The following is a 19751-nucleotide window of genomic DNA, read 5'->3' on the forward strand; positions in this document are numbered from 1 at the left end:
ATCACCTGCTGAAGGGTAAAATGAAATTTTCTGGAGGGTAAAACCAGGAAGGATTAAATTACGGTTCAATCACAAAACTAAAGTGCTTTAAAAAATCAGTATCACTACCACAACAGACAATTTTTAGATAGGTTACAAATTCAAAAGTTCTAAAATATGAGCATTAACACACAATGTGATGCACTGAAGGCCAGTGAATGTATTAACATTATTTGAAATTCGTATGCAGTCAGCGATGAAAATTATTCGTAACCAGCCACTTGCTTGGTGTGGAATGTTCATTATTCACTCCACAGAGTGATCTGCTCGCTTATTGTTGCTCTTTTGTTAGTAAGTCATTTGCTCACCAATGAAGTCCTTGTGCACATGAACTGAATGCACTGTTGGTACTTCTGACTTCACTGCTTTCTCAATGTATTCCTATTGTTAGGTGAGAAACAGAAGTAGGTAAGGAAATTTTTCATATCTCAGTGCCGACTATTGGGTGAGAAATTGCTGATTTACAGCACTGTCTTTAATTTACTATTGGAAATAAATTTCTGAGTTTGTAAGATTAAAAAGGTGTGTAAGTTTGTTCTTTATTCGTAGTTGTGGTGCCACTGAACAGCAAACATAAAAAGATCCCCATAAATGATGTACACAGTTAGAATTTAAAAATTACTTGACAGTAAGGACAGAACTGAATTCCAGGTGTGCTTCAAGCCAGCATTTTCATTGCAGAAGAATAGTTGCACACACAGGTCATGATTTCAAATATGGGTACAGTGGTTGCAAACTTGAGATGTCGAGGAAATTTAGGGTGACGAAAATCCTTATAGGAAGCTACAAGACTTATTTTGCTACAATATTTCCATTAAAGATAATATTCACTTTCCTCACAGTGTGATGGGCAGCTTTGCTTGCAAGAAAGGCTGCAACAAATTTAACACCTGGTTATGCCTCAAAAGACAGTGCACAGTTCACAATACATACCACTGTCTGCCTACCCCATTTTATCACAATGTTCATGCTTGCCAAGCCACCTCCTGGACACACCTAATCTAGATGTACAGCCCACAACAGCATTCCTCTTGTAAAGCTTATTATGCATTGAGCCATTGTTCAGAATCGTTCCCATTAGTCTCTGTCGCTTACACTTTGTGGTAGACTTTCTTGCCCTACCACACAAAGAATCATGTCCACATTTAGGTTTGATTCAAGGAAAGCAGAAAGTCGAATCATCTGCTATACTACTGTGAAAATTTCTTTACAAAAACAAAGTAAAGCTGCGTTCCTTGCTGTACTAGTATTTGGAAAACATTTTACTTTTTGTATAAAAATTAAGAAACCACAGATTTCTGATTGCATGTTGCTTTTTTGCTATGCAATTATTCTGAGACAACTGCAAGAATACTACTTGGTAAAAATATTTTATTCTTTGACATCTTATAGTCTCACAGTGCAGCTTCATGATGAAGTAACTGTCTTTCTGTTAGTGTTCATATTTATTACAATACTTCATAGTTAAGAAACTCATTGCCCATGTTTAAAAATTTGCAGCAAATTATGAGTGTAACGTCCTATGGCTAATCTGGGGGGGGGGGGGGGGGGGTCAGAAAAAATTCTCATTTCTCCTGTAGTCATCTGCAAGGAATTTCTGAATCCCATTCCATCCTCCATTTTTAAGGTGTCAACAAAATTGTGTCCATGTCTTTTTTCTTCATTAAGCAGCTCACGAATCCACCTACACCTATGAGCAATGCTGCTATTTTCAGCTAGTACACTTGAGGCATAAATATACCAAGCCACAGGCATTAAACTGTCCCGAGTGACCAATTGCACTGGCCTGCCACCTCTGCAGCCTTTGTACAATGCCACATCATGAATATGGTGACCCAGTGCTGCACCAATGCTGGAGCCACCACCATCTCGCTGTCATACCTTTCAGGGAGATGACCCCAGGCCAATTCTGCCAACGATGTAGCTGAGAGCTGCTGCCAAAGGCTCTTTTTTTTTATGGACAGTTTAAAGGGTTGGCCACAACCAGCTCACAGGGCCAACTAGAAATGGATACAGAATTGCAAGCAAGAACGGAGCAACTTCGGGTGGAGAAAGAAGGCCTGCAAAGGTGCCTCAATGGAGCATTACTGAACAAGACACCATGAAGCACCACTGTGGCTGCAACTAGCCTTGTTTCCTCTAGTTTCCACCTTTGTGGGTAAATCAGGTAAAAGTGTCTACATTTTCTTACAAAATGCTGGCATAGGATGATGAAGTGTTAGCATAAGTCAAGTTGCAAGGAGAGGCTTACATTTGTGCAAATTCAGTGGAAGTACTATGAAATCCCAAGGTATTTGATGCCACTGTGAAAGGACTAGTGTCTAGATATCGAGATAAGCATAGCGGTAACTACTACAGGGTCAACCTTTCTACTCTACACCAAAATTCTGGGAAGGATTTAGAACACTTTCCTGATGGAATAAAAACTGCGTCATGCCAAACATATATACTGTTGGAAGTAACGAGGTACTACTCAGTGTAGCAGAAGCTCATTGTGTGGACATAGTCATTTGTGGGACTGAACCACATGTAGATGCTGAGGTGAAATGTGGTTCACCGAGCACACTAGGGGATGCCATATGACTTGGGTTTCAAAGGAGGCCCAGCAAGTTGGCTTCTGCCTCACCATGGTAAATTCCATTAAATGTGCATTCCCTGCTGAAGTGCGCTACACTTTTTGCAAGGCATCTGAATTTTTGGAATCGGCATGCGACTACTGTAGAAAGATTGGACACGAAAGAGCAAACTGTGACTTTATGGCATCACTTGGTTAACTAAATAGGTTACTAAAGTGCTAAGGGGAATGCATATAGGACTGAGAATACGGGTGACAAAACAGGAGCGACTCTGATACTGCCCCTTCCTCTCCTTCCCCGAAGCGATCCAGTATGAGAGAGGACTCACCCAGGTGACAAACTTAACTTTGCACGGTAAAACCAAATGCAGACAATCAGGCTTTAGCCTTGATACAGGAATACAAATAAGTGCTTTGTTCATCAAATCTATTTGCAATTAAGAATTAAAAACACCATGCTGTAGACCTGGTGGATTCAGAAAAAAAGTGGTTTACCCAATAGGTTTGCAAAATGTGCAACTGGAAATAGACAGATGGTAGTACTGGTTCACACTAAGTGGTATAGCAGTATAACCACAACTTTAATGCCACCTTAGGCAACTGCTTCCTGTGCCATTTCCAAGGCATAGTTAACTTCCAAACATAAGAAGTCCAAATTAAGGGAAAATTTTCACCCTTTAGACAATGTTCCCACTATACTGACGTGAGGGAATCCAGAATGAGTGACCACATCCCAACAATCCATTAACTCATGTACTGCAATGCTGAAGCTGAGAAAATATCAGGTGGAACAGGAAAATCTATTGGATAGAGGTGAAGAAAGATTATTTAGGAGGATATATTTTTTTAGTGTGTCCATTAACAAGGAATGAAGTTTCAAATGGTAAGCAGAGGAATGTGAAATGTGACTTACCTAAAATGAGTCTGTCAGAAGAAGGTACACTTTTGCCAGAGAGTGTGGACCATTTTGGAAGCAGAGACGTTAACATCTCTGCGATACCATACTCAGAAGAGTACTCAAAACAAATGTCAATGATGATCAAACGAACAGCTTGAAAAAACTGTTTACATAATTCCACCTCAGTTACATCAACTATGAAACCAGAAATTAAAACTAAACTTTAACATCTTTGTAAGGCAGATTCAGATATACTGTACCCCATTCTAGCCTAATTTGTGATCTGCTGTGAAGGAATGAAATGACTTTCAGCAAATGTACCATGAGATTCCTACATGTGATGCTAGGCCTGTAGCCCAGAAACTTTCACACATACCTTATCACTTGCAGCCAATGGTAGAGAAAAATATTTCAGATTTATAAGAAGCCGGAGTGATTCAACTATCTTTCAATCCCTTGGTTTTACCTACAGTCATAGCCCCCAAGAAAACCAGTAATCAAGAAAAGGTGTATTACATTTGTGTAGACATCAAAGCTCAATCACACTTTGGCTCACCTTCGCAAATACAAAGTCACTGTCACCTTAGGTATGCTATCTGGTTATCATCAAATACCAACAGCTACAATAGATCAGGAAAAGGCAGCTTTTGCAGTGCTCTGTGGGCATTGCAAATACCTAAAGATGCCCTTTGGCCTTCAAAATGCTGCTGCCACCTTTCAACTTTTTACTGATTTACTTTTATGGGGTTTAATGCCAATGACATGTGTAGTTTACCTGAAAGACGTAACTGTCTTTTCACGTACAAAGAAAGAGAGAGAGAGAGAGAGAGAGAGAGAGAGAGAGAGAGAGAGAGAGAGCTGTGCAACTGAGAAATGTGCCAACTCAATTTAGTGATTCTAACCTAAATTTGAAAAGTACAGTTTTGTACAATTACAAGTGTACTAAGGTACATAATTTCAGCTGATGGTGCGGTGTAAGACAAGAGCCTTGGTTAAAGAATTGTAATCATTTCGTGAGTTAGTGAATTATCATCAATGTTTTGTGGAGAACTATGCACCCACCACAAAATCTCTCAGAAAATTATTAAAGATGGGAATTACTCTTGTCTACAGAGTGAGATTTTCATTCTACAGCAGAGTGTGCACTCATATGAAACTTCCTGGCAGATAAAAACTGTGTGCCGGACCGAGACTCGAACTCGGGACCTTTGCCTCTCGCGGTCAAGTGCTCTACCAACTGAGCTACCCAAGAACGACTCGCAACCCATCCTCACAGCTTTAATTTCGCCAGTACCTCATCTCCTAAATTCCAAACTTCACAGAAGCTCTTCTACGAGCCTTGCAGAAAGGAAAAGGTCCCGAGTTCGAGTCTCGGTCCGGCACACAGTTTTAATCTGCCAGGAAGAATCGTTACTCTTGTCTCGTCAGTGGACTCCAGGAGTGCCATATTAAAATTAAAAGAAATTCTTAAAAGTTAATCTGCCTTGATTCATCTAGATTTTGGACAACATTTTATTTTGTTGTATGATAGTAGCAACTTCAATGTAGGCTATGTATTGAGCAAATACTAGAAGGCAAAGAAAAACCTACTGCTTACACATGTGTCTGGTGTGTAATGTATCAATGGTATTTGGTCAAAAAATATGCCAGAGAAGACGTGGGCTGCAACAGTCAGCTGTAGGCAGGCAAAAGTGTTATGCATTGTGAAGCAAAACATGGCTGACAGGCATTGTGTAGCAGAGCCAGGTGCGCATGGTATAGCAACAGCCAACGCTGCAATACTCTAGCAGAAACATGTAAGTCTTTCCTCATTTCCCACCACTGAAGTGTTTCGAGTACATGCCTTAAGCCCAAAATGAACATAGCCTGGAGCGTATAAGTACTCACCCATTCTTTTACTAAAACATTCTTGTCTCAGTATCACAGCCTACACAATGCGGAGCGACATCTCTGAAGGCAGTCTGCTGTTTGACCATCGGACAGGGCTGCCTGCCCTGAGTCACAAGACCAGCCGCCACCAGAGCTGGGAGCCACCCACTCTCCGGAAGGAGATCACGGCTGTCTCCGCAGTATTGCCAGCAGTGCTACTGAGCTGTCATCAAGGTCACAGCTTGAGACATCGCTGACAGCAGTGTTCAATAATGCCACACTCGGCCCCACTCTTCATGCTGTCAGCAACGCCATACATCTGTCTTATTTCACTCTCCATGGGTGACTATCCACGGATCATCCAACACTGGTGTCAAATCACTGACGACGACTTCTTAGAGTTACATCTGAACCTGCAGCCTATGGTACTGTGAGTACAAAAAATTTTGATTGCATTTTGGTCATGGAGAAAAGGTTTGACCGTCAAAGTAGATTTTGAGAGTAGAGAACCAGTGGATTTGTCTCGTTTTAGAGGTGATGGAATGTTACACATTTAATCACTGGGGGCATATCGGTAGGCAATGCTGGTGGTCGAGATAGCTCACGATTACACACAAGAATTACGTTAATGTATTTTGTTTTCTTGTGAGTGATAGTCCTTAAAATGAATGTTAAAGGCAAAGCTTTGACAGAACCAGAGACGCGAGATATGTCAGAGCCGGAAGCAATATGCATATTCACAATTAATAAAATATTCCGAGCTATTAGACTGTGGTCGAAGGGATTTCACTTTAAAACCCAATGTTTCGTCCAAATCTGTGGAGGACATTTTCAAGGGGGATCGTAGCTTTGTTGAATGTCCGATCCACACCCTGGCTCGCTACTGACTACAGAAAAACTCCACTTCTGCACAGTGGCGTGTCATCACAAGTTTTGAATGTGGGAGCACAGCTTGCTGTTGGTGACTGCAGTCGTACACTGTTACTACCATCCTGTGGTGAAAGACTAGTAGAGTACATACCTTCCTCAACACCAGAATGCAAATTTCTTTCAATTTCATGCCCTCCTCTTTCCTATTAAAATTTCTGGGGTGTTTCACAATCTCTATGGCCTCGCTGTACAGCCTCCAGATACCATGAGAGGCTATACAAAAAGGCCATGCCATTGCCCTGTATCTCCATGTGGCCAGGTGCCAAAAAAAGATCACCTACTTGCCATGGTGTTGGAGCCACTGTAAGGCATCATGGATGAGCTGAATCAGCTTGTCTACTGGATACATTTGGCGAAGTGCTTGCTGTGCACCAAACAAGTCTGAACAGACAAGAAACTTTGTATGGTGATGTCTGCGAACCCTCTCCAGTGCCATCAGAATCCCATATAATTCCACATCATAATTTGTAAATTGTTTCAGAAGACACACTTTAAAAGCCTATCAGGGAAAGCAGCAAAACAACTGAGGACGTTCTCTTGCCAGGATCCACCCATATAAACAACAATAAAACTGTGGTAAATACTTAAAAAGGACGAAAGCGAAGTTGTAAAAACATAATCTGGAGTACAAGTTTTCTTGTACTGCGTGGACCTCTGAAGACACCAAGGCAGCTCGTATGGCATTAAGTCGAATTATGCATTTTAGTATGGTTCACGTAATTCCGATGCTCCTGAAGTACCCTCTGATGCCTTGTTTCTTTTATGACATAATGTAAAATCTTTTAATGTTTTACACGTACGAACATGCGGGCTTCCTGCGTCATCGTAGCTGTACAAGCACAGTGACGCCTGTTATCTGGCGCTCACTGGCAACTGCTGAAGCGAACCAATTTCTAACAGGTCACGTGAAAATATTGCGAATGGTGGTTTGATCAGCGTTACTTTCAAAGTAAATTTCCATTTACGAAAGATGAACTATGTGCGAGAATGTACGATGAATTTATCACAGAGCGTTTGACTCTCATTTAAAAATCAACTCTTTGAGCACGACCATGTAGAAGAATTTCTAGCCCAGAAGATCAGGCATTTACGTTGTTATTAAAAATTTTACTGGCACATTAGTGTGATGTACCTTTAAGTGTAAAACGCGCAAAAAAGATCATTATATGAGGAAGCTTAGCTTCTCCTGCAACTTATTAATCTTCGGGACCAATAATATATGTGAAAGCTTTGTTTTTCTTGTAGCAACACTATGTATATTAATTTAAACCATTAACTTTTCTTATTTGTGTGTTCGCGCTAGGTAAGAGTGATGTTGCTATTGGCCGACTAGATCAAGTGTCCTATGCTGTCATCAGCTGGCAAGATCACGTGACATGAGCTATGACTGGCTTACAAAACCACGTCATAGTCTCGATTTCTATGCTTCGGAAAGTAACATGGGGTGTTTGGTGGAACACAGAAATATGCAGCGTACATGTCGCTGCACATCAAAGATCTTTCCGAAAAAAAAAAAAAAAAAAAAAAGACATTTGAGGTGGTCTCCCATTTCTATATTCACAAGGCATTGGAAGATATTGTGGGGTCTCTAAAAAGTGTCAAACGACTTCGTAATGGAACACTTCTAGTTGAAACTGCTAATTCAACCCAAATATCTGAGCTCCTGGGCTGTAACGCAGTAGGTGACTACCCAGTCGAGTGTGAGTTGCATAACATCCTTAACTTTAGTAAGGGCATGGTTACCTGCTCTGATATAATGGAGGTGGACCCAACGGAGTTAAGTGAAGAATGGAAAATGGAAGTGCAGAACTGTATGAGGAGAGTCAATGGCAAATAGGAAAAATTGGAAACATTTATTCTAACATTTAGTACCCTGAAATTACCTGAACATATCCTTGCAGGCTATATCCATTGTAAGGTTCACCCGTTTGTTCCTAACCCAATGCGATGCTACAAATGTCAAAGATTTGGCCATACCGTTAAGGAATGTAATGGGTGGACTACGGTGGCATTTGTGGAGGTTCAGCTCACGAATCGGGCAATTCTTCTACACTTCCTCCGAAATGTGTAAACTGCTCCAGGGATCACCCAGTGTGGAGCAGAAAGTGTGAGGTTTTCAACAAGCGAAGGAAAATTCAGGAGTTGAAAGTCAAGAGACACACAACGTATGTGAAGCTAAAAAAGCTTTCAAAGATATGCAACCTCCGATTTTCGTTAGTTCTTTTCCATCAGCCCTTAAGACACCAATCTCCACATGTGATGCCTCCACACAAACTCAGACCACAGATTAAAGTACAAGCACGTGCACTTGTCAATGTACCTGTGAGGGAAACGCTCCACTTGAAACTGAAGTCATTTGTAAGCCGTCAGCAATGGGCTTATCACCTACGCCAAATACTACTAGCCAACATCAGAAGCCAACTGAGCCATACCTGCAACCCAGGCAACCACCTCCTCCCATCAGTAAAGAAAAACGGCCTTCAAAAAGTAGTTCCAAGTCCAATGAAGCTGTAGTTAAGCTTTCGGATCGGCAAGCTCTCTCTCCCTCTGATGGGGACTATGCTCGCAGCCCAGTTCCGAGTCTGTGTGCAGAGGCTGGTGAACTACCACTCTGGATTCGGCGATACATACTTTTGACACAACAGGCACTGAAAATCTCAGCATCACTACAGTCATTGACATTTAGTTTTGTGGTCCAACCTGCCTTTGAACAGCTGTTCAGGAATCAGTTGCATGTGACCAAGCCATTTGTGATACGTACTACAGACTGTCTCAGGGATGTGGATATATCAGGCATGAAAATACACAGCCAGGGATGGAATGCATTGCTGCCTTGGTGTCTTCAGAGGTCCACGCAGTACAAGAAAACTTGTACTCCAGATTATGTTTTTACAACTTCGCTTTCGTCTTTTTTAAGTATTTACCACAGTTTTATTGTTGTTTATATGGGTGGATCCTGGCAAGAGAACGTCCTCAGTTGTTTTGCTGCTTTCCCTGATAGGCTTTTAAAGTGTGTCTTCTGAAACAATTTACAAATTATGATGTGGAATTATATGGCATTCTGATGGCACTGGAGAGGGTTCGCAGACATCACCATACAAAGTTTCTTGTCTGTTCAGACTTGTTTGGTGCACAGCAAGCACTTCGCCAAATGTATCCAGTAGACAAGCTGATTCAGCTCATCCATGATGCCTTACAGTGGCTCCAACACCAAGGCAAGTAGGTGATCTTTTTTTGGCACCTGGAACTGAGAAAGAGCATGAATGTAACTGTCAGATGAATTATACTGGTCCAAGTGGTGGGATGGAAGTAGCAGGAGTTCTCGGGATTTTTAATCGTTCAGTGGCAAACAGAGGTGTCAGATACACACAGTATTTAGGGGACGGTGACAGCAAGGCTTATGCCCGGGTATGCGCAGAACAACCCTATGGTCCTAATGTCAGAATTTCTAATTTACAGTGCATTGGGCATGTCCGGAAGAGAATGGGGTCCAGGTTGAGAAGATTATTGAAAGAAAAGTCAAAAATAGTATTGGAAGATGGTAAGAAGATAGGTGGTAAAGGTCGCCTGACAAATGTTGAAATAGATAAGACTACAGAATTATTATGGCTTGGCCATAAGAAGAAAAGTAGGGAATCTAGAAAACATGAAAAAAGCTGTATGGGCTATCTTTCCCCGTAAGATTTCCACAAATGAAAATCCAGTGCATGGTCTTTGCCCGAATGACCCTGACACTTTGTGCAAGTACAAGAAAAGTGTCAGTTATGACCAAAAACATTCTTGACCTGCATCAGTAATGAATGAAATTAAACCCATATTTAGAGACCTTTGTAAAGATACCTTGTTGAAGAAATGTCTTCATAGGAAAACCCAAAATTTAAATGAATGTGTGAATTCTGTCATTTGGAACTGGTTACCGAAAACTGTATTTGTTCAGCTAACAGCCCTCAAATTTGGTGTTTATGATGCTATTTTATGCTACAATGATGGTGTAATTAGAAAACTGGATGTTTTGGAATTATTGGGCATAAAATCTAGTGGAAATACCACAAAATCCTTGGTGCAAATAGATAAAGAGAGAATCAGCAAAGCAGATATTGCTAATTTAAAATCCACAAAAGCAGCCAGACAGGAAAGAAGAGGGACCAAGAGAAGAAAAGATCATTGTGATTCAGATGATGCTCAGTATGGCGCAGGAAAATATCAGTGGTAAGTAATACTCATCAATAATTATACTGGAATTGCAATATTAAACATTAAATGGATTTTTCTCAAAATTACATTTTTTTTCTTGTTTTACTTTCAGGTACCATTATTTGATAAACTAATGGGGTTGGAAACATGAAAGTTGCTCAATTTGTACTGCAGATGGTAATAAGTTATTACAAGCAAATTGAGAACCACCAAACAATCAGGAACTGTTTTATAATAATTAATGTACAAAAAAAAAGGTACATTTTACTAGTGAAGAATAAAAATTTTTTTTCTTCAAAACCATAAGATGTGTTAAGTTCATTTCTTTTGAAAAGTGTATCTATTCAAAGGGTAAAACAGAATGAGCAGAATAGGGATAAAAATTGCCTTCTGTCTCCCCTTAATCAGAATATCAGGGATCTACAAACCAAAGTAGAAGTCTCACATGGGGAAATGGTATGCCAGAGTTACTGAGGGAGCGAAAGTTTACATTTCCATTTCTATTAAAGTAGTGGGGAAACGAGTACATTACAAGAGCTACATTGCTCTGTCAAGTGGGAGATATGGAAGAAATTTATAAAAATACAGTGGCCATTGTTAGTGGCAAAAGACAAGGAACATTATGTATAAAAGGAGGAAGCAAAGTTACAAAAATGCCATCAAGAAGAAATTGGCATTTGTTCGAATGTGGTAATACAAGAGGTGTAGGATTCATGTGCTGTGAAATTGCTAATGGGACAAAAGGAGGTAAGAGAATGCATTATAGAGGTCATTGAGCTGGAACTGTACTCTTCAGCATGCTGAGGCGTACTGGTTGCACTCTACCTTCGACAAGATGGTCATAGCAGCTAGTTGTTCCGAGCAAACATCAACGAAGAGGTTCGAATTAAACGGGAGTGATTTGTTATTAAATGGAACAGCATGCGAGATACTGGGGCCTACTTTCCATCTGCCAACCAGGATTTCAGAGACAACTCACCTGAATGCTTGGCAGCCTCATTTGTACTGGCAAGGGGAGCACATGGAAGTGCTACCTGCCACAAATCTATCCAGCTTAAACTATAGGGCCAGAATTAATGCAGTCTATAAACATGCTTCTGAACCAGCAGGAGGGACGAGCCTCGCTGGAAACCTTATTGCAGCATGTAAATTTGTTATCAGGAAAATCAGTACTAGAAAGAGACAACATGGACTATTGTCATACCAACTACTGCAGTGGCACTTGTTCTGCTGACAAGGGAAACTCTCCATTGCACCCCCCATCAGATTTAGTGGTAAGAGGGTCGAGTGGACAGCCCATCAAAAACTGAACTGAGATCTAGCATGAAAACAAGAAGGAGTACTGAACTGTGAAAAAAAAAGCAAAACAGAAACAATAAACAGTCCAAGCACAAGAAGTGCAATATAGAGCAACAGGGAAAAGTCACAATGCCATGGTCAAGTGTTCAGAGAGCTGGACCATAAAGCTGCCGAGCCGTGTTCAAAGCACCCTCACACCTTTTTTTTGAAATTGCAGCAATAACAGCTCTCAGTTGCAAAAATGAAGTCTTTTGACCTAGGTTTCGGCACCTACCAAGAGTGCCTTCATGAGAAGACAAACACTCAAACTGGCACGTCACGTATAAAATAAATATCATGCGATAAAGCTTTAGTGACAAAATTTTAAAATAGAAAACATAGAAGGCAAGCCACTATGGGCTGCTCACACAAATCGAGCTGAAGGTACCGCAGCTTGACATGTGTGAGCAGCCTGTAGTGGCTTGCCTCCTGTGTTTTCTATTTTAAAATTTTGTGACTAAAGCTTTATCGCTTGATATTTATTTTATACATGACATGCCAGTGACTGTTTTGATTCCGACGAAGGCACTCTTCATGGTCATGAAATCTAGGTCAAAAGACTTCATTTTTGCAACTGAGGGCTGTTATTGCTTTAATTTTACTTTGTAAATGGTCACTGACAACTAAGTCATGTTCAAAACCTTTTTTTTGCTGTTCACTGTATTCAAATTTGTGTCTGTGACGAGTTGTAATGTCCATTTGCAACAGTGAGGTGTGAGGAAGTGACCGATAATGAAAGCTGATTCTGCACAACTACTCTATTAGAATCTGAAAGGAAATGGCTCTCAGATGGGAACCGCAAACATTTGATGACAAGGCGACAATTCAACAGTATCCTCCCACCGGAAAACACGTCTGATGTGTCACACATGACATTAGTGACAGTACGTGTGTCATATGATAGGAATTTCTTATCGACACACCTAATTTGTACACCTGGTGAGTGAGCGAGACATGCCTCCTGGCCCGATTTAGGTGTTCATACGAATGTGAATGTGCTCACTCCCAAGGAAATGATGAAAACATATTAGTTTGTCAGATATGCAGCAACAAATGAAGGCAAAAGTTTCACAATTACACAGTTTCTGTGTGCTCTGTCAGAACAAGTATTTATAACATATTTGAAGTTGTGTTTCATTTTGGAAGTTTTGATTCTTGAATTCATTTGTTACAATACTGTTCACACAAGTTTATTTCTTGTTTTCATTTCTGTGATACATCTATGTGGTATCTTGCCTGCTCTCACTATTAATCACATTTACTTGTGACTGTAAATTATTCTTACCACATGACTCATGTTCTATAACCAATGTATAGTACGGCAACTGCCAAGACTACAGAAAGAGAACAAATATTTTAGTGACTAGACGGACAGTTCATAATGTTGTAGGAGGGAAAAAGAAGAAGGCACAAGGGAGTTTTAACACTACTCGTCTGCTTTGCAGTACCATAACACCATCTCTCTTCCACTTCATTCAATGTTGCACTTGTTAAGCTTGGAGACTGCAATGGATTGGATACCCCAAGCTTAAATGCGGCAGAAGGGAGATGAACACACAAGAGGGTGGTATTAAGGATAACTGATTCATTTTAACTTGTAAAATAGGAATAGACAGAAGTTATTATGCAAGAAGCATAGTAATGAAATGAAGTCCATGGTGTTTGAGTAAAGGAGTAGAACAAGGGGCCCTGTAGAAATGCGTAAGATTAAATGACAGAATTAATGAAACCAATTGTTAGTATAATTCTTAAGGGGCAAAACAGAAGGGCCGGTTGCCAGGAACTCTAGTGTAAAGGATAATCTAGTTTGGTACATCCTTGGGATGAGATCTTCATAAAAAGGAGGGTAATGTAGCGTATCGACTGTATTCAGTTAAAAAATACCCCATAACAAAAGTAAGTTCCAACAGAGTCTGCTGCAGGCAGGTGAGAGTGTGTTACGCATTGCGAAGCAAAACATGGCCGACAGGCATTGCACAGCACAGCTAGCTGGGCATGGTGTAGCAACAGCCGATACTGCCACCACTGAAGTGTTTAGAGTAAGTGGCTTAAGCCCAAGATGAACATAGTCTGGAGCATATAAGTACTCAACCATTCAGGTACTAAATTATTCTTGTCTCAGTATCACAACCTATTCCACGAGCCTGTGACACTGGAGAAACATCCTGAAATGCAGTATGGGGTTCACTGTTTGACCATGGGACAGGGCAGCCTGCCTTGAGTCACAAGCCCACTGAAAGCGGCATTTGAGTGACACCATGCTAAGCCTCACTCTTTGTGCTGTCAGCAATGCCAGATGTCTACTGGTTTGCCTGAGAGGCACTGGATGGCTCCACCAAGTTGTTCCAGATGTACTACAGATGAGAGCCAGAACAAAGAAGTTAAATGAACAAATCAACTGTCATCCTGTCATTTTATTTCGCTCTCCATGGGTGACAATCGAAGGGACATCCATCAGCTGAATCAAGTTGAGCAAAACTAAAGCACCACAAGAAAAGGAACTTCTGTCACTTATTTTTGGTTTTCATGACTTCTGGTGCAACCTATATGAACTACAGTTAATGGTAACTACCAGTCTACATTTCCACCTGGGTCTACATAGATACTCCGCAAGTCACCATAGGGCGCATGGCAGATGGTACCTCACAGCACTACTAGTCATTTCCTTTCTTGTTCCACTCGCAAACAGAGCAAGAGAAAAACGAATGGCTATATGCTCTGTAAGAGCCTTAATTTCTCATGTCTTACCTCCATGTTCCTCACGTGCAATGTAGGCCATGTTGGCAGCAGACGAATTGTTCTGCAGTCAGCTTCAAATGCCAGTTCTCTACATTTTCTCAGTAGTGTTCCTTGAACAGAATGTCACCTTCCCTCCAGGGATTCCCATTTAAGTTCCCAAAGCATCACCTCAATACTTGCATGTTGTTCAAACCTACTGGTAAAAAATCTAGCAACCCGCCTCTGAACTGCATCAATGTCTTCCTTTACTCTGAACTGGTACGGATCCCAAACATTTGAGCAATACTCAAGAATAGGTCACTAGTATCCTTTACAGGTGAACCACTCTTTCTTAGAATTCTCCCAATGAAAATAAGTTGACCATGTGCCTTCCCTACAAAATCTTCACATGCTCATTCCATTTCATATTGCTTTGCTAAGTTAACCCAGATATTTAAACAATGTGACTGTGTCATGCAGGACACTACTAATGCTGCATCTGAACATTATGGATTTACTTTCCCTATGCATCCGCATTAACTTACATTTTTCTAAATTTAGAGCTAGCTGCAATTCGACACACCAACTAGAAATTTTGAGTAAGTCATCTTGTATCGGCCTACAGTCACTCAACTTCAACATCTTACCCGTAGACCACAGCATAGACCACAGCATCACCAGCAAACAACCACAAATTGCTGCCCACCCAGTCCGCCACATCATTTTTTATACAGAGAATAACAGCAGTCCTATCACACTTCCCTGCAGCACTCCTGATGTGGATACCCTTGTCTCTGACGAACATTTGCCGTCCAAGGACAACGTACTGGGTTCTATAACTTAGAGCCACTCGCATATCTGTGAATCTATTCTGTATGCTCATACCCTCTTTAGTAGCCTGCAGTGGGGCACTGTGTCAAACACTTCCTGGAAATCTAAAAATGTATTATCTGCCTGTTGCCCTTGATCCATAGTTTCCAGTGTATCATGTGAGAAAAGGGCAAGCTGAGTTTTGCATGGGTGATGCTTTCTAAAACCATGCTGATTTGCGGACATAAGCTTCTCGGTGTCAAGAAAATTTATTATATTCGAACTAAGAATGTGTTTAAGGGTTCTGCAACAAATCGACATTAGGGATATTTGTCTTTTGCCCTTCTTATATGCCGGGGTCACCCGTGCTTTTTTCCAGTCGCTTGGGACTTTGTGCTGAGCGAACGATTTGCAATAAATGCAAGCTGGGTAAGGGGCCAATGCTGTTGAGTAATCTTTGAAAAACCGAACTTTTATTCCATCCAAACATGGTGCTAACCTTTGCTTGTCATTTGTGCATTCTCTTTTGAATCAAGTGGGCAACAACCTCTGCTTCCTGAGCATTTTCTGAACTCATTATTAAACCATGGTGGGTCTTTCCTGTCTTTAATCCACTTACCAGACAGGTAATTCTCCAGATCACAGCTCACAATTTGCTTAAAATTTGAACATACTTTCTCTACCTCCATCTTACTGGAACTAAGTGATGTTAATTCACTGTCTAAGTGAGATCCTAACAACTGCTTATCTGCCCTTTCTAGCAGAAACACTCTCCTAGAACTCTAAACTCATTTATTAACTTTTGTAACCATAGTTGCTATGACGACAGTATGATCGCTAATCCCTGTTTCTATACTGAAATTGTCAATGAGGTCCAGCCTATTTGTAGCTACAAGGTCTAAGATATTTCCATTGCGTGTGGGCTGCCAAAGTAGCTGCTCAAGACAGTTTTCAGAAAACTGAGCTCAAAAGCATTTGACATGTGTGTGTGTGTGTGTGTGTGTGTGTGTGTGTGTGTGTGTGTGTACGCCTCGCAATGAATCCGTAGAGATCCCAGTCTATACTCTGTAGGCTACAGTCAGCTCTAACTATTACTGCATAATCAGGGTGTTTACTGACTTACACTTTGAATGACTCTGGAACTGTCACAGCACGTTTTACCTAGACCTGCTACACACTCAACTTTGGCCACAATAGAGACAATATTTTTGTCAAGTGCAATAAACATTCCTCTTACTATGGCCTCTAATCTGTCTTTCCAATATATCTTCCACAACTCGCTAAATTATCTCTGAACTTCCTCCTTCGGGTTTCGGCCAGTTCTTGATCCCGATAACAGTTTGAGTGCAAGAATTTTCCTGGAGGACAGTAAATTCAGGAACTTTGTTACAAATACTTTGACAATTTACTGATACAATTTTGACAGTCAAAGTATCTTTACTCTGAACGCTGTCAGACTTCCCTTGCTGCGTACTGTTTGGTGAGTGTTCATCACAGTACTTCAAACTACCACATAGCCTAAAAAAACCCTAATGTGCACTCCCCAAATACTCTGCTACCTGAGTAGCTGCTTCCATTGGTAGTGCACCCCTGACCTACCAAGGGGAGTCCTACAAATGCCCAAGCAATAATGCAGGTCTAGAAATCTGCAGCCAAGACTGTGACAGAGTCGATGAATTATGCTCCTTTATAGTGACTATTAAGCTTAAACAATCTCAGCAACAGACCTGTTCAGTGGGTCTTCGAGCTCAGTGAATGCCTGATTGTCTGAATATGATTACACAGTCAAACACAAGCCTGGCAAAATAAATCACACTGCAGCTACCTTGAGTAGCAAAATTAAGATCTTGCAAGTAGGTATCATGCTTGTTGATGACTTAAATGCCAAACAATTCAATGCCAGGTGTTAGAAACTGGCTACCTGTTTGGACTTCATTATAAGAGATGTAAGAATGGGTTACAGAATCACCCATGGTTTTGTTAAAAGGATCATTTACAAAATCACATAAAATGTAAAACCGATTGGAGGGGAGGGGTGTGTGGGAGAGTTGAAAACAGCTTTTCTTCATTCTAAGTTCAGTGTTTTACCCAGTGTACCACATCATGGCATTTGTCCAGAAATCAAAGAGGTTATCATTTTGAGTGGTCTATTTTGCCAACTGCTTGGGATGTACACTCCTGGAAATTGAAATAAGAACACCGTGAATTCATTGTCCCAGGAAGGGGAAACTTTATTGACACATTCCTGGGGTCAGATACATCACATGATCACACTGACAGAACCACAGGCACATAGACACAGGCAACAGAGCATGCACAATGTCGGCACTAGTACAGTGTATATCCACCTTTCGCAGCAATGCAGGCTGCTATTCTCCCATGGAGACGATCGTAGAGATGCTGGATGTAGTCCTGTGGAACGGCTTGCCATGCCATTTCCACCTGGCGCCTCAGTTGGACCAGCGTTCGTGCTGGACGTGCAGACCGCGTGAGACGACGCTTCATCCAGTCCCAAACATGCTCAATGGGGGACAGATCCGGAGATCTTGCTGGCCAGGGTAGTTGACTTACACCTTCTAGAGCACGTTGGGTGGCACGGGATACATGCGGACGTGCATTGTCCTGTTGGAACAGCAAGTTCCCTTGCCGGTCTAGGAATGGTAGAACGATGGGTTCGATGACGGTTTGGATGTACCGTGCACTATTCAGTGTCCCCTCGACGATCACCAGTGGTGTACGGCCAGTGTAGGAGATCGCTCCCCACACCATGATGCCGGGTGTTGGCCCTGTGTGCCTCGGTCGTATGCAGTCCTGATTGTGGCGCTCACCTGCACGGTGCCAAACACGCATACAACCATCATTGGCACCAAGGCAGAAGCGACTCTCATCGCTGAAGACGACACGGCTCCATTCGTCCCTCCATTCACGCCTGTCGCGACACCACTGGAGGCGGGCTGCACGATGTTGGGGCGTGAGCGGAAGACGGCCTAACGGTGTGCGGGACCGTAGCCCAGCTTCATGGAGACGGTTGCGAATGGTCCTCGCCGATACCCCAGGAGCAACAGTGTCCCTAATTTGCTGGGAAGTGGCGGTGCAGTCCCCTACGGCACTGCGTAGGATCCTACGGTCTTGGCGTGCATCCGTGCGTCGCTGCGGTCCGGTCCCAGGTCGACGGGCACGTGCACCTTCCGCCGACCACTGGCGACAACATCGATGTACTGTGGAGACCTCACGCCCCACGTGTTGAGCAATTCGGTGGTACGTCCACCCGGCCGCCCGCATGCCCACTATACGCCCTCGCTCAAAGCCCGTCAACTGCACATACGGTTCACGTCCACGCTGTCGCGGCATGCTACCAGTGTTAAAGACTGCGATGGAGCTCCGTATGCCACGGCAAACTGGCTGACACTGACGGTGGCGGTGCACAAATGCTGCACAGCTAGCGCCATTCGACGGCCAACACCGCGGTTCCTGGTGTGTCCACTGTGCCGTGCGTGTGATCATTGCTTGTACAGCCCTCTCGCAGTGTCCGGAGCAAGTATGGTGGGTCTGACTCACCGGTGTCAATGTGTTCTTTTTTCCATTTCCAGGAGTGTATTTGTCACACAATTTGCTCATAATGATTCTGAATGAAATTTTGTTTCAGTTGCCTGAACAATCTTCCTCCTCAAAGACAATAATTAGCAGACAAACTCGTATCACTGTGGTGCAAGCCAAGAGATTCCCAGTCTCACTATTATAAAAAAACTGTTGCTGTTAATAACAGATTATTATGACACCTTAGCATAAGTAATTGGGCTACCAGCTACTGCAACACTAATATTTACTTTTCTTTAACAAATACGCAGTATTGAAATGTATTACTTCTTTTTAATGTTTAAGATAAAAAATTCCAGATTTTTCTCCCTAAGTAGCACTTTAAAACTTTAGATGGAGCTTACAGAGTGAGAATAACAAATTATTTCATTTGAAGGCTTTCATTTCATCATCAGTAACATTTCAATGCATGAAGTGTTTGCACCTGTGAAGCTACATTTCACACTTTCTGGAATGATACAATGTGCCTAATTCACAATAAAAATGTAAAGAAAGTACACAGAATAAAACACAGGAAACTAAATTTACAATGAAAATGATTCAACAAAAATTTTAACTCTTAGTTACCTTCATAATCTAACTCAAAATCTCTCTTACTCGGTCTCTCCAATCCGTAAGCAAAAAACAAATCTTCTGTTTTAAAAAAGTCTTCATGTGATGTGACCTTGAACAAAAAAAAATTAACATTAGACAATAACTACATGGGTGTGACTGCAGATTGACTGCTATGTCAGATGCACAAATGTGTGTGAAGAAATTTGTCATAGTCTCAACTGTAATGTA

At 41.7% G+C, this 19751-nt stretch overlaps 1 protein-coding gene across 1 annotated transcript in view; it reads right to left on the reverse strand.

The window, feature by feature from the left end:
- Window positions 1-19751, reverse strand: part of LOC126469525 (serine/threonine-protein kinase GL21140-like) — a 215336-nt gene that overhangs the window by 152840 nt on the left and 42745 nt on the right. Inside the window, exon 4 of the mRNA XM_050096645.1 lies at window positions 19536-19632. Within this exon, the coding sequence (XP_049952602.1) occupies window positions 19536-19632 (97 nt within the window). The remainder of the gene's footprint in view (window positions 1-19535; window positions 19633-19751) is intronic.

This window comes from Schistocerca serialis, chromosome 3, assembly GCF_023864345.2.
Source record: "Schistocerca serialis cubense isolate TAMUIC-IGC-003099 chromosome 3, iqSchSeri2.2, whole genome shotgun sequence".
NCBI lineage: Eukaryota > Metazoa > Arthropoda > Insecta > Orthoptera > Acrididae > Schistocerca > Schistocerca serialis.